The 13,403-nt window shown below is 32.0% G+C and overlaps 2 protein-coding genes across 6 annotated transcripts; one reads left to right on the forward strand and one right to left on the reverse strand.

The window, feature by feature from the left end:
* The first annotated feature begins 1,581 nt into the window (after positions 1-1,581).
* LOC119640450 lies at positions 1,582-10,270 on the forward strand. Of its 4 annotated transcripts, XM_038038510.1 has the most exons (11): positions 1,582-1,840; positions 1,990-2,095; positions 5,289-5,402; positions 5,472-5,662; positions 5,766-6,137; positions 7,033-7,286; positions 7,346-7,583; positions 7,806-8,084; positions 8,972-9,103; positions 9,168-9,201; positions 9,957-10,270. In XM_038038510.1, the coding sequence occupies exons 1-11, from the start codon at positions 1,761-1,763 to the stop codon at positions 10,143-10,145; spliced, it is 1,989 nt and encodes a 662-aa protein (XP_037894438.1). In that variant the 5' UTR covers positions 1,582-1,760; the 3' UTR covers positions 10,146-10,270. The 4 variants fall into 4 exon arrangements, with proteins under 4 accessions (XP_037894438.1, XP_037894439.1, XP_037894440.1 ...); XM_038038511.1 differs by lacking the exon at positions 5,289-5,402; XM_038038512.1 differs by lacking the exon at positions 7,806-8,084 and having other exon boundaries at positions 1,584-1,840.
* A 248-nt stretch (positions 10,271-10,518) lies between these two features.
* LOC119640451 (60S ribosomal protein L13) lies at positions 10,519-11,612 on the reverse strand. 2 transcript variants are annotated; one of them, XM_038038514.1, is made up of 4 exons: positions 11,546-11,612; positions 11,054-11,310; positions 10,689-10,997; positions 10,519-10,635 (listed from the first exon to the last, which is right to left on the reverse strand). In XM_038038514.1, exons 2-4 carry the CDS (start codon positions 11,294-11,296, stop codon positions 10,549-10,551), a joined length of 639 nt encoding a protein of 212 aa, XP_037894442.1. In that variant the 5' UTR covers positions 11,297-11,310; positions 11,546-11,612; the 3' UTR covers positions 10,519-10,548. The 2 variants fall into 2 exon arrangements, with proteins under 2 accessions (XP_037894442.1, XP_037894443.1); XM_038038515.1 differs by lacking the exon at positions 11,546-11,612 and adding an exon at positions 11,366-11,483.
* Positions 11,613-13,403: the final 1,791 nt, after the last annotated feature.

A 13,403-nucleotide genomic window follows, 5' to 3' on the forward strand; every position in this document is an offset into this window, starting at 1 on the left:
TAAGAACCAGGCCAAAAAACGTTGCAAAAAATATGACCTGTTTCTTATTATTTACATAGTGCGCGAGCACTACTAATAGTTGCAGATTATGGAATTTATTATATCACAACACACATCACGAAAAATAAATATATTAAATATGTTCATGCTTGAATTTTCACAATATTTGACGACCCGAAATTGTGTGCGCAAGAGGAAGAATTGAATTTTTCATTTAAAAACATATTCGTGTGAAGTTTTCATTGATTGTTCATTGAGCATTTAAACCGATTAATAATAATAATTTTCTTATATGCTTTTATTAACTTTTTTATTATTTAAATATATATGTTAGATTATAGTCAAATACTTTCAAAAAATACAACCTTTTTAATATTCCTAATTAATTCTCATGAATAAGATTTATTTTTTAATTTTTGCAAAAAATCCTTGGCTTGTTTATCTTCCTGGCGATATTCTTTAACCACAATGGGTTTCTTCGCTTTCATTGGCTCTCGTTACTTGACACCACTGAGCGATTGTTGGCATTGTTTTCGTAAAATTTTGTTTACACTGAGTGGAGATTTGATGGCTGTCTAAAAAGCAGAGAAGAAAGCAGAGACAGAATCGCCACTTTTTAACAAATTGCTTTGGCAGGCTAGCTAAATGATAGGATCGTCCAACATTTTCCTAAAACTCAAGCTAAAAAATTTTTGGAGCTTTTTTGTGCTTAGCAACAAAAGTAGTAACGCTGTTAACTAACAATTATTCGATAGCTTGCTCTTTCATTCTCACTAGTTTTATAGGCGAAAATTCTTTTAATAGAATGTTCAAATGTCGTCGCATTCTCTCAAACGTTTACAAAGTGAATATGCACTATGAAGAGCATATAAATATGCTACGAAGAGCATATAAATATGCTACGAAGAGCATATAAATAAATGTGTATCCAGTTTATTTCACACTGAAGAATTGTAAATTGTCTATTCACCAAATGCTCCGATAGATTGAAATGAAAATTTTCATATCAAGAATTTAAAAAAATTTTTTATTGCTAAAAGTTACATTATAGCTATATTTTAGCTTTATCTAATTTGCTTATTATTTACATATTTGCAATTGACATATTTCTGCAATTTTTCACATCACATATAGTCGTTTTACCTAGTTGTTTCATAAGACTGTGGCTCCCTAGAATATGTATTAGAATAGTGAATTTATTGAAGCAATTCGTAAACATAGGTATGGTGAATAAATAATTTAGAATTCTTCAATACCAAATACACGATGAGAGAAACACAAATCATATTTTCTATCTACCTATATTTATAGCTTTTTCGTAGACACAACTATATGTACACTGTAGCCCATATTCACTTAAAGAAGAAGAATTGTTTATGCTTCTGCTGTACAATCGTTTAAAGCCCTATTACTAGACAATGATTGAGCAAGCAATTGCTGTCAATTAACACATCACTACTGTTATTGTCAGCAGAAACACAAAAAGTCCATAACAATCTCCTAGTTTGAATTTTGAATGAAATACTGGGCTATCTTGCCGTTTAATTGTCTCTGCTGACAAGAACACAATATATCGCTAAACATTTTCTAGATTTTCTCAGTCGCTTTTTTTCTCTCTCTTCGAAAAAAGCCAGTTCGAATTTTTTGTAAGGGAACTTTAAGGTTTTATTATATATGTATACCTAAATGAAAAAAATTTTATAACAACAAATGTAATCACTCAAAACTAACTGAAATAATAACCAAAAATAAAATAAAAAATGAGTGATTCCAGCGGGAGACAATATCAAAAACTTCCACCCGGTTGGGATTGTAAATTTGACCAGGCAACGGGAAACTGGTAAGTGCTCCTTAGTTATGGAAAGATTTTATAAATTCTAATATGGCGGCGCCCATGGAATTCTAATGAGTAAAGTGGGGATACCGCATTCTTTTAGATTCCCTAGATATGGTATTAAGCATGCAATCTTCCCTTTTCGTTTTTCCTAGTTATTATATAAATTATTTTACTAAAGCGATTCAATTGGAAGATCCTCGCCCGCCCTATCGACAGCTACAAAACGAACGGTGTTCAAGTGAATCAATACCAATGCAGGTAATTTTTTATATACGTATATGTATGTTTATTGGTGAACATCAATTTTGCCGACTTGAAACGTCACTTACGTTATTGAAATGTTAGGGTAATCTATTATATTTTAATTTGCAATTTACTAGCAAGCATTACATTTTATAATTAATGTAATAATTCAAATATAATGAATCAAATTTTAGTCTAAATAATGCCAAGTGTGGTTCTTAAAATAAGTCCGAATGCGCTTATAGTTTTGATCTGTTTTGTGGCCGTTTTGAGTGAACGGCCTTGTATATTATTTGTGGGTCTAAAAGAGGAAAAATGCACGCTCTTGTCTGTCACAGTAGACATCGCCTGCTATGTTATAAAATTTTTAAAAGAATACGCCTGCGACCGGTCAGCATGCAATAGAAATCATATCCTATCAAACCTTTATTCTCGGATGGTTGAAATTTTTATACAAGTTATTGAGAACATATACGCTTATTCTCTAAAGTGCCCTTAGTTTATACAAATACATGTTCAAGTATTGAGAAGTGTAAACAAACATATACGCATATATACATTGTAATTGACAGCATAAGGAATTGTTACGTTTTCACTTTTTATCCACGTCGTTTGCACAGTAAATAATAAATCAATAAAAAACTCTTTTCCGTTCGCTTTGCTAATTTTTGCAGATTTAAGTTACTTACTAACTTAATCCATATAATCCGAAAAAAAGGTCCAACACTCACCGTCATGTCATATTAATTGTAAGACAATTCGTATTAAAAAGCGCTTTGCCTACAATTAGATCAGCGTGCAGCTAATAAATGGCAGCATAAATGTTAACAAATTTTATCATAAATTGAGTATTTGAATGTCGCTAACCAACATTAGATATGAACTTCGAATTTGGTAACTTGAGAGAGTAACTAAATGAGCGAACTTCGAATTTGGTAATTTGAGAAAGTAACTAAATGAGCGAACTTCGAATGAAAAATAGATGCAATTAAATATTGGTGTAAACACTTCACAAGAGTCAGACTTTACTGACTAATAATTCTAAATACTTCGTTGGCATAAAAAAATTCAAATGAGCTAGGCACAGTAACGCTGTCTAATTTCCTCATAAACTTATATAGAAAGATGGATGAAATTACTTCTTATTGTGGGTAATTTCCACTTCCTTCGTGTGAATCGATACTAAACTTTCAGATTTATGTGTCCAAAAAAAATAAGTCTCTTTCCGCAAATTGTAGCACAGGTATTATGTGTCATGTAGCCCAAGCTATGCTTATTTAATGGCCTCTAAAGCCTGTAATATAATTGATACAAATTTGAATCTAAACATATGAGAGAACCGGCTGTACTCGAAGATTTATCATCAAAAAAAAACAAAAAAAAAAAAATTTTCAGTACCGTGTAACCGTTTTTTCCCTTTTTTGTAACATACAATATGCATATAATGATTACAGAAATCAATCCCTGGAACAACAAACAAAACCTGGTGGAATGTTGATAAAGCTAAACAAAACCTCAGAAAAATAGTTAAATTTCATTAATAAAATAGATAAATAAAACCGCATGTGACCCTAGATTTAGATTAAATGTATATTTATACTAATTCGAAGTTCGCTCATTCACTTCTCCATTAAAGTAACAAAATTCGAAGTTCGTACAATTACTTCTTCGCTAAAGTAACAAAAGTTCGCTCATTTACTTCTCCTCTAAAATAACAAGTTTGCTAGCATGAACACTAGCAATCATTGGCTTCATTTTTGAAAAAAAGGTGCGATATAATTTTCTTTTAGATATTTTGTTTTACCGGATGGAAACGAGGAAGGAATTGTATAGACGTGCAATTTGGAATATCATATTTTAATAGTATTTTGCTGTTTCGTTAAGTAACATACAAATGTTGTCAAACCTGCATTCGCGCCGAAGATCACAGATATATTTCAAAGAAAAGTGCTAAAGGTAACGAACGGATTGTAACTAACGATTGAAAACCGGACATTGCATTCATTTTGTCCATCCGTTTGCAACATGTGAACATGTGTGTGCTTCATGTATATATATATTTGATCAGCATCAAATTCTGAATTGTTTTAAGCATGTCCGTTTGTGGTGAAAATTCGGCAGAAACAGTCGAAGCCATGGCACGCAGATTAGTATTGAAAACGGGTGTAAATCGGTCAAAGGACACATCTGCAATACAGCATAAAACGAGAACACCTCCGTTTTTAAAAACAACAGTCTCGTTTTTCGCTCGTTACTTCAATACATACAACGGCAAAATTTTGCTAACAGAGCGGTGACTTGTGTACGCTGCATCACATCCAAACAAATTCAGGCTCGTTTTTTCAATTATTCTCAATTGTAAACAAATGCAGACTCGCTCCTTTAATTATTCTCTGATGTTTCTCAGTTCGGTCTCGTTTTTTTTAATTATTCTCAATTGTAAACAAATGCAGACTGACTTTTTCAATTATTCTCAATTATCAACAAATACAGACTCAATGTTCGTGGATTCAAAGCTCAAGGGCGATAGAGTTTTCAAGAAAGCCTTGAATCCTAGTGATTTACCACTTTGATCTTAGAATTAAATTCTCTGACTGCAATAAGAATAACAACAATAATTCTGAAAAGAAAAGCGAACGAAGAAGGCACAACGAGCTAGGTTTGGGGAAACGACTAAAATGAAATGATCATTGAGTCATTTGTGGATAAAAAGTTACAATATGTAATTTCTGAACAAGAGCGTGGCAACGTAGTGCACGTTACATTTCTTGGATAGAATATTCACCATTTCCAAGACAAATGTTACATGTTACATTAAAAACATTAGTAAAAGTAGCTTTGAATAGACGATAAAAATTTCCATTTCTGTATCGATCTCTATGGAGATTCCTGTTTCCCAACGGAGCAGAATATTTTCACTTTTTCCACCTTTTCGCAGCGGTTGACTTGCGAGGACACCCAAGCTTTTTTCAGCGCTTTCGATGCTTCACTATACTTAATAGTATTTTAACCGTGAATTTTAAAGAATCCTTTGACTAAATTTCGCAAAAAGGCCCTAAATGATAATGGTCGCTGCAGTTACAAAAACGCAGAAAAAATATCGGCTTTCCCTGCTTTTAGTTCAAAACACATAGGGAGCATACATTGGAATTCTCACTCCTTTTTAATGAAAATATATATTACATCAATTGTATATTAACTCTTGCAGGGGCCTGGAGGTTCACCGTATCACGTTTATCCTACTAACAACATCCAAGCAATGCGCGCATTTCAAACATCAACACCTAACCGCCACTTGCCATCATCATCTAGATTCGCTTTGGTATATTTAGAAAATGCACAAAAATGAAGTAGTTTTTAAGTACATTTACCGAAAAAAATCTTCTTATAGGATACATCACCTTTGCCGATCCTCAAAACTAACCCAACTCAAACGCCGCGTATTATGGCTAATATGTCTCGGCGTTCCACAATTCAAGAGACATCGTTTTCAAATCAAATTGATACGAATGCTGTAGTTCATAAAATACAAAATATGTTCCCAACAGCCAGCGAGAATCATATACGATTGCTTTTGAAAAAGTGAGTACAAGTTAATGGGTTAATTCATTCAATAATTCAATTAATTCCATTTAACATTTTCACGCTTACTCGGAATTGAAATGCTTATTCAATACGTATGTAGGTATTATAATCGTGAAAACATTGTAATAAGCGCTTTACAAGTTGAAAAATATCCGCTTACAATGCCTGGACCGTTTGTTACCCCACCGGCACAACGGCATTTGTTTCATAGCAATTCGGCCGTTTACATGACTCCACCAGTACGTCGTATTGGTCGTGAACCAATACAATTTGTTGGCAACTATTCACGTACTGCCAGTCCAGCACCAACAGGACGACTTGGTAGTGTCATAAGCGTTAGTAGTGGTGGTGGTAGCAAATTCGGTCATGTGGCATTACCGATAGCGGCACCCCAAGACTCGCCAAAAGTTGGTGACCATTTGATGCGTAATTCACCAAAACCTCAACATTCCTCACCAAAAATGAAATTAAGGTTTGATTTTTGATTAATATTACGTTACTTTCCAAGTCGAACGTGCATTCTTCTCTAACAAGAATGTTATGAACGTAGAACAAGTTTCATACGGCAGATTTCTTGCAAAAAAGCAAAGAGAAATACCATCGAAAAAGTGTTATTACATAAAAATATGGTAGCAGCCGAACTTAATTCCGTATTATTTGATGAAGAGTAGTGCAATCTTTCTTAACAAATCAAGAACAACATTAATGATTTTTTTCGACTTTGACTCATTTTCTAGTGTGTGTGTGCTTAATGTCTTTGCATCCAGCTTATAAGTCGTCATTTTCAAGATATTTTCACAGAATTTTGTGCAAAAAGAATAAAATGAAAAATAATACCTCGGATTATTTAAAGCCGTCCTTTGTAAAAGTATTCTGGTAAAGTCATTATGTTGACAAAATTAAAAAAATATTTTTTGATATAGAAAAACAATATAGAAAATTTGACTACGTTTAGGGCTATTTTGTAAATGTCTGGCGTATAGATAAGTTAAAGCGCAATTGAATTACGTCTATTTTATTTTATTACAGTATTGTCTACAACGTTTCTAACTTTCTTTTGTCAAAAGGATTTCAGTTATTCAATCCGTATCCTTCTAAAAACAGGAGATTGCTTTTGTGCTGCTGAACAGAAGTGAATTTGTTGCATTTGCGACGATTTATGTAATGTTAATCAGCAACGTAAAAAAAACAATTTTCCATCTGAAATAAACTTGAAGGGATAAGATTACTGAAGTTACATTGTATAAAATATTGGTTAACTTGCTACAAAAATTGTTATTATTCAGTATCTGTGGAGCCAGCGGTTATTAATCTTTTCTAGCTAATTAAGTAGTGTCTAATAACTTACATTTCCTTTATACCAACAGATATATGAAAACTATTTTTCCTAAAGCGGATGAGACACTACTCTTGGATATATTGGCAAATGCAGATAACAATGTCCAAAAAGCTTCAGAGAAATTAATTTCTTTAGGTTATACTAAACGAGATTTCGCACCACCGCCCAAGGTCATGAATCGTTATGTGGATGTTGAAAAACAAATAGGCAAACAGGCAGATGAATTAGTTAAGATTATACCTTTACGTCCTAGAGAATACTCGGAATCTGAAAAAGACAAGAGTAAGTAAAAAAATCTTCAGGAAGAACTCTTACGTTCAAACGAACTTTTTTTAATGTAGTGAAGGAGAGGCTGTCGAAAAGATATCCACAAATAGCTGAACGAATTCTTTTGATGGCTTTGGAGTCAGTTAATTATGCAGAAGATCGTGCGATTCAGATATTACAAATCGTTCAAGAAGAAGAAGCAGAAAGACAATTTGTAAAAGTTAAGAAAGAATCCTCAATATTAACGCTTAAAAAGCCAACTAAAGAAGACGATGATATCGAAAACCAATTAACCTGTAAAACCGATGACAAGTAAGTGATTATCTAAAGCTTAGCTTTAATGGAAAGCTGAACATTTAACTTTGTTATTCATCTAATTCATGCAATCACTTTTAATATTATTCTTAGTTTTCTAAAAGTTTTCAGTTTACTTTTCTTTAGTTTAGTTATTTTAATTATTGAACATAATTAGAAAATGCTTTCAATTGTATTCTTATACACATATGTGCACGTGTATACAATCTAATTAAGCAGGTCCATTTCGTCCACGGTTGATGTCACCGATTTGAAGGATCGCAATGAGTCAACGTCGACAAATTCATCAAATAACTTCTCAATCATCAATTCGTCATCATTTTCTTTAATATCATCAGCGTCATCATCCATTATGCCGACTAAAAGCATTTTAGACCGCTATCGAACTAACATAAATCGAATTAACATCAGTGAATATTTACGTTACCCATGTTCGGCTAATACATTATGGAAACAATTACCATCGCAAGCACGCGTCAAATTTGAAAAAACAATGAAGTACGAATTTACAGAATCTATTACCACTATAGTGATAAGGAAATATGTACATCAAGTTTATCATTATTAATTTTTCTCGTAGAGAATGAAGAAATAAGAAAGTTTGCTTGTTGACTATCGTTCGTGATAGACATTTCCGATTTCGAAAACGGTCATATCTTTTCACATACGTCTATGTCACAGTAAACCAATCCTATTTGAATCGCAACTGATTTCCAATGGAATTAACCATGTTCACTTAAGTTTCGAATATTTACTATTTAGATATTTCTTCTGGCAAAAACATCCATGTGAATAATGACATCACTCAACATTCCGAACTTAGATAAAAGAAAGAAGTAGAAAACGACTCATCTACTAGAATGGGTTCTGATAACATCAACAATAAATTTAAAAAATAGTTATTGTCCTCCACCTAGTGGCATTTGTCTACTTTACGTGACCTTTTCCAATATCTGCCGCTTTAAAAACAAAAAAAACGGTAAAAGCTAACTTCCAGTTAAACCGTCACTCATATTATAGTGTAAGGGATCACAGATTTTTTCATGTCCCTGCATATTCGGGTATTGATCTTACTTACTTACCTATTTTTACTTTATAACTTCCTTTATAACTTACTTAACCGAACAGGTATTTGACAGCGCCCGGTTTACTTGAACTTGATTTACCCCAATGTGTGCTCACGCCAACAACTAATTTGTAGGATTAACGAATAAGACTCATAAAAAAAAACTTTCACGACCTATCATCTTAGAGCCATAATGCAAAAATTATTCAAAATTTTTTATGTAGTTGTATCCATTAATCCATTTTATATTCGATTATTTATTATTCTAACAAAAGTTCTTACTTTTAAATTCTTAATTAATATTCCTATTACCCAAAAGAAATTCCCAGCTTTGCAATTCCGATGGGTCAATGAATGATTTGTGTATAAAGTTCGAATCACTGTTGGAACGCACTACAGCCAATGGGCCTAATAGAAGTTTACCCAAGGGGGCCAATGAAAATTTGTTGCTGTAAGTAAAGTTTCCCCATTATTTTAAACTTTCAGTAAAAATGCTTTAAAATTATTTTCCTAAGTGCGGACTATGTGACTTGGAATGGCGCTAATCCGGTAAGTCTAACAAACTTGCCTCTAAGTCTAATAAAACTGTTCCAAGTCTAACAGGGTTATCCCAAAATGAAATAAAATTATCCCTAAGCGTAATAAATTTGCCACTAATAATAGCAATAATTAAGAATAATTCAAACCAATAATTAAGGGATTCATTCTTTTTTTGAGAACAACCATATGTATCTTTGTAATGTGTCGTAAGGAATATTTCACTACAACTAAATTTCTTAAAAATTCATTCATACATTAAAAAATTGTTAATTTTCCGGAAAAAAATAACACTTTAGTTGCCTTTAAAGATTTTATATAAATGAAATTATTGAGTAAATTTAAAAACCAAAGCTGTTAACAAACCAAACAGTTAACAGTTTAGTTAACTAAATCCTAGAAAAATAATTAAATATTGAAAAAAAAAAACAAGAAAATTGGCTTGATCCGAATTGATTCATTTGTACTTACCAGAGTCATGTTGTTAAGTTTATTAATTTTTATACGTTCTTGACAAGATCTTTCTGGTTGAGTGTTGTTTTTTTTTTCTTTTGCTAGTATCATATTCATTTTATGCAATGATTACAAAGCTGAGCATCCATCTACTAGAGCGGCCATTGTTTATATTTAGAAGAATAATGTAGCATTTGTTTTAAATTTTAATTTTAACATAAACGGATCATAGGAATTAAATTCCAGCAGAATCTTGATGCATAAGAAAGAGTCGCTGCCGCTAAATACTAATAAAACTGTTATATTTATTATAGGATTTTCAACACGGTCAACGAAATGTTGCAAACGGTTCTGACTTTTCACTACGTACCGAACGGAATTATAAACCTTGCGGCCACAACTCAAAGTTACGTAAAGGGGCCCAGAGAGGATTAGCCAAAGGCAGTCTCTACACAGCACAAAATGCTGCTTCAAGTAAAACGATTGATATAAAGTGTAATTAATTTTTGATTTGAAAAATATATATATAAAAAAATAACTTTAGATTTCTCAAATTGTGATGTTAAAAGCAACACCAACGAATCTGCGGAAATAAATATTTATAAAGTCCACACTATATATAATTAAATTGTAATGCTTTAGATCATTTAGTCTGCTTTTTCTTGCGTTTACTACGAGGCCTTTCTTTTGCATATTTCTAGGAGCCAAACTGGGAATACCATACAATAAATAAGTATTTGTTTATTGTCTGAAATCCATTCGAAAAGCCATTCAAACATAGAAAATGCCCTCTTCTGGCACAAGACTTTTTAAAGTTAACTATAAACTTTAGCACTTTTCCAAATTTTCTTTTTATTAAAAAAAAAAAGTAGTATAAATAAAATAGAAACGCATAAGCTGTTCCTTCTACTTCTTCTTTGTGGCTTCTTCATTCTCGGCATTTTCTCTAGCTTGCTTAGCACGTACACCAACCAAACGGGCATCGGAGCGAGCCTAATCAACACATACCGATTATTAAAAAAAAGCACCTTTTTAAAAATACAAACCTTGCGCAAAGTTGCAAAAGCTTTGAATTTCTTCTCTTCTTTCGTAACTTCACGGAATTCCGTGACGGATGGGTTTTCTTTCCTAATCGGCATCACTTTACCCTTTAGTTGAGTAGCTAATTTGCACTCCTCTAGGGTCGACTCACCCTTGCGTACTTTCTTTTCATTAAGTGGGAATAGAATCAATTTACCCTTGTACTCTTTCAGACGCTGAATATTGCGTTGACGGGACTCGATAGATTTGTTTTTACGTCTGCGATCAACTGCAATCCCGATGGTTTTGGCAAATCCAGGTGTGAGACCAGCACCCTTAGAGAATTTTAATGGCAATTACAGACACAGCTGCTTTGACCCATAAAACATACCTTCAATTCTTCCAAAGTGAATCCTCGGCCAGCACGCAACTTGGTATGATACCGAATTGTGGGGCATCTGACAATTGGACGCAATGGTCCAGCTGCAGGACGTGGGAAAACTGCTTTAGCTTTCTTAATACGATTTTGACGTCTACGAATCTTCCGCGCCGGTTGGTTAAACCAAGTGCGAACATGCCGCTGCCACCACTTGTGAAAGTGGGCGTTTGGCACCATATTATTTCCTTTACCCATATTGATTAATTACGCTGAAATGAAAGTCATTTAAAACATATTCGAGCATCAATTTAGTATAACCGCAACTCGTATATCATTCCACGTGGCCTAGACAAAATTCCTAAATTCGTATATAATAATTTTGAAACACATCATATTTTCATTATTATTTTAACTACCAACGACTTCTTTTTATTTTAAATCACACTTTAAATAAAATCTGCATGAAAAGACCACAAAATTTAGTAATTAAAAAATTGTACAAACCTTTTCTTGCAACAGAGAAACAAAAAGAAAAAGTGCAACCAACTTTGCATAGTAACAATTTCCTTTGAGTATTGAACATACCATTGAGCATAGGGCTACCAAATTCCCTTAAATTCTTAGTTTAAATGAGTAAGAAATGATTTTTTTCTTAAGAGATTAACATATACATCCATATTGCGTTTGTCGAAAACAAATAGAGTAACTTTTTCAAATTTTATTTTAATATTGTGTTATTTTAAACACTTTTTTTATTTTCTACGATTTGATGTTTTGATTTTTGCTATCCGTTATTTGTATATTTCATTATTGTTAATACGTATACGTAGTATAACAACATTAATGTATATATTAATATATACATATGTCTATATTATATATTGTACTTTTTTATATATTGTACATTACATCATTTTGCATTTTCATGTACATATTACTTTAATTCATTAATGAATGAAAATTCTTATTTATTGTTTAATATTTTTTTTCAGTTTTTTAGTTTATGTTTACTATAATTAATAATTGTTACTGATAGAGTGTTATTAATATTAACAAATATAATTAAGCTATCTATTATATTTCCTAGGTTCATATTGACTTCCTGAGTTTAAAAAAAAAAATGGTTTACCAAGATCGCCTAAACAAGCAGTGGAAGGTAGGTATAACCAGCAGTAACATAGACTCGTAAGGATTAAAAAGCAGCTTCAACTATACAAGAGATATTGACTCAAATTCGGTGCAAATGTTTGTTAGGAGCCCAAATCGGTACACTAAAGATACTGACACTTAAAAATTGTATATTCTCTATGTTCTTTTAAATTTCAAGCCCAATAAGAATGATTAATTTGCGAAAGCAAATTTAAGTAATCAGCGATAGACGTTCACTTTGATATAAAAAGTGATTGAAAAATTTATAGAAAGCAAAAGACTTACTTCTTCTAAGTTTGATTTGGTGTTTACGCTGCTAACAGGCAAAAACATCGGAATGCGTCTGGATTCTAAAGTATTTCAAATATTTCGCAAATATATCAATAAATTTCTTATTTACGTTCTCATTTTTTACTTTGGATTAAAAAGATCCATCAACACACTTATACTTATGGAAAATAGGGCAAGAAAAACAGCAAACTAAAGGTAATTGAAATGTAATATACATATATTCATAAATTACTTATTTACGTTCTATTTTTTTCTTTCATATAGATGAAGATTCACTTTATGCCAAAGGTAAGTTCGCATTTACCCTTTCTTATTATTAGGTATAAATTATTTATATGCCTTTATTTCATTTTAGATTATATTTTAAGCGGGGTTTTATTTATTATTGTAAATGTTATTATAGTTTTAAGTTAAGTTTATAACGGTGTAGGAGAGCCAAGGATGAAATTTTTGTAAGTATATGGTCTTCTTTTATAAAAGATGAAATTTGTTAAATACAAAGTTCAATTTTTATAGCAAATTACTATTATATTCCTCAAATGGGTCTCCTTGTCAAAATATAAAAATATGTACATGAATACGATTAGACGAGTCGACTTGTGTTCAGTGTAGTACGTTTTTTCAATTGTTTCTGTGTTTTCGGTATTTTTGTGTATTTAACTTCTGTCTTTTCAGTGTTATTGCTAAAACTGGTTAACGCGGATATCGCGTATGTGCTTCTGTTTCGTCTATATATAATAAAAAATAGAAAACAAAAAAACAAAATAAAAAAAAAAAAAATTGAAAACATTTGACACTTTTCTTTAGTAGTTCCCAACCTTGTTGCACAGTTACCAAACCTTTTCAAGTGAGTGGTTATTTCAAAAATAATAATAAATAGACAACAATAAGGCATAATGGTCCCGGGGCCGCCAGACAAAAA

Source organism: Glossina fuscipes, unplaced genomic scaffold, assembly GCF_014805625.2.
Source record: "Glossina fuscipes isolate IAEA_lab_2018 unplaced genomic scaffold, Yale_Gfus_2 121, whole genome shotgun sequence".
Lineage (NCBI taxonomy): Eukaryota > Metazoa > Arthropoda > Insecta > Diptera > Glossinidae > Glossina > Glossina fuscipes.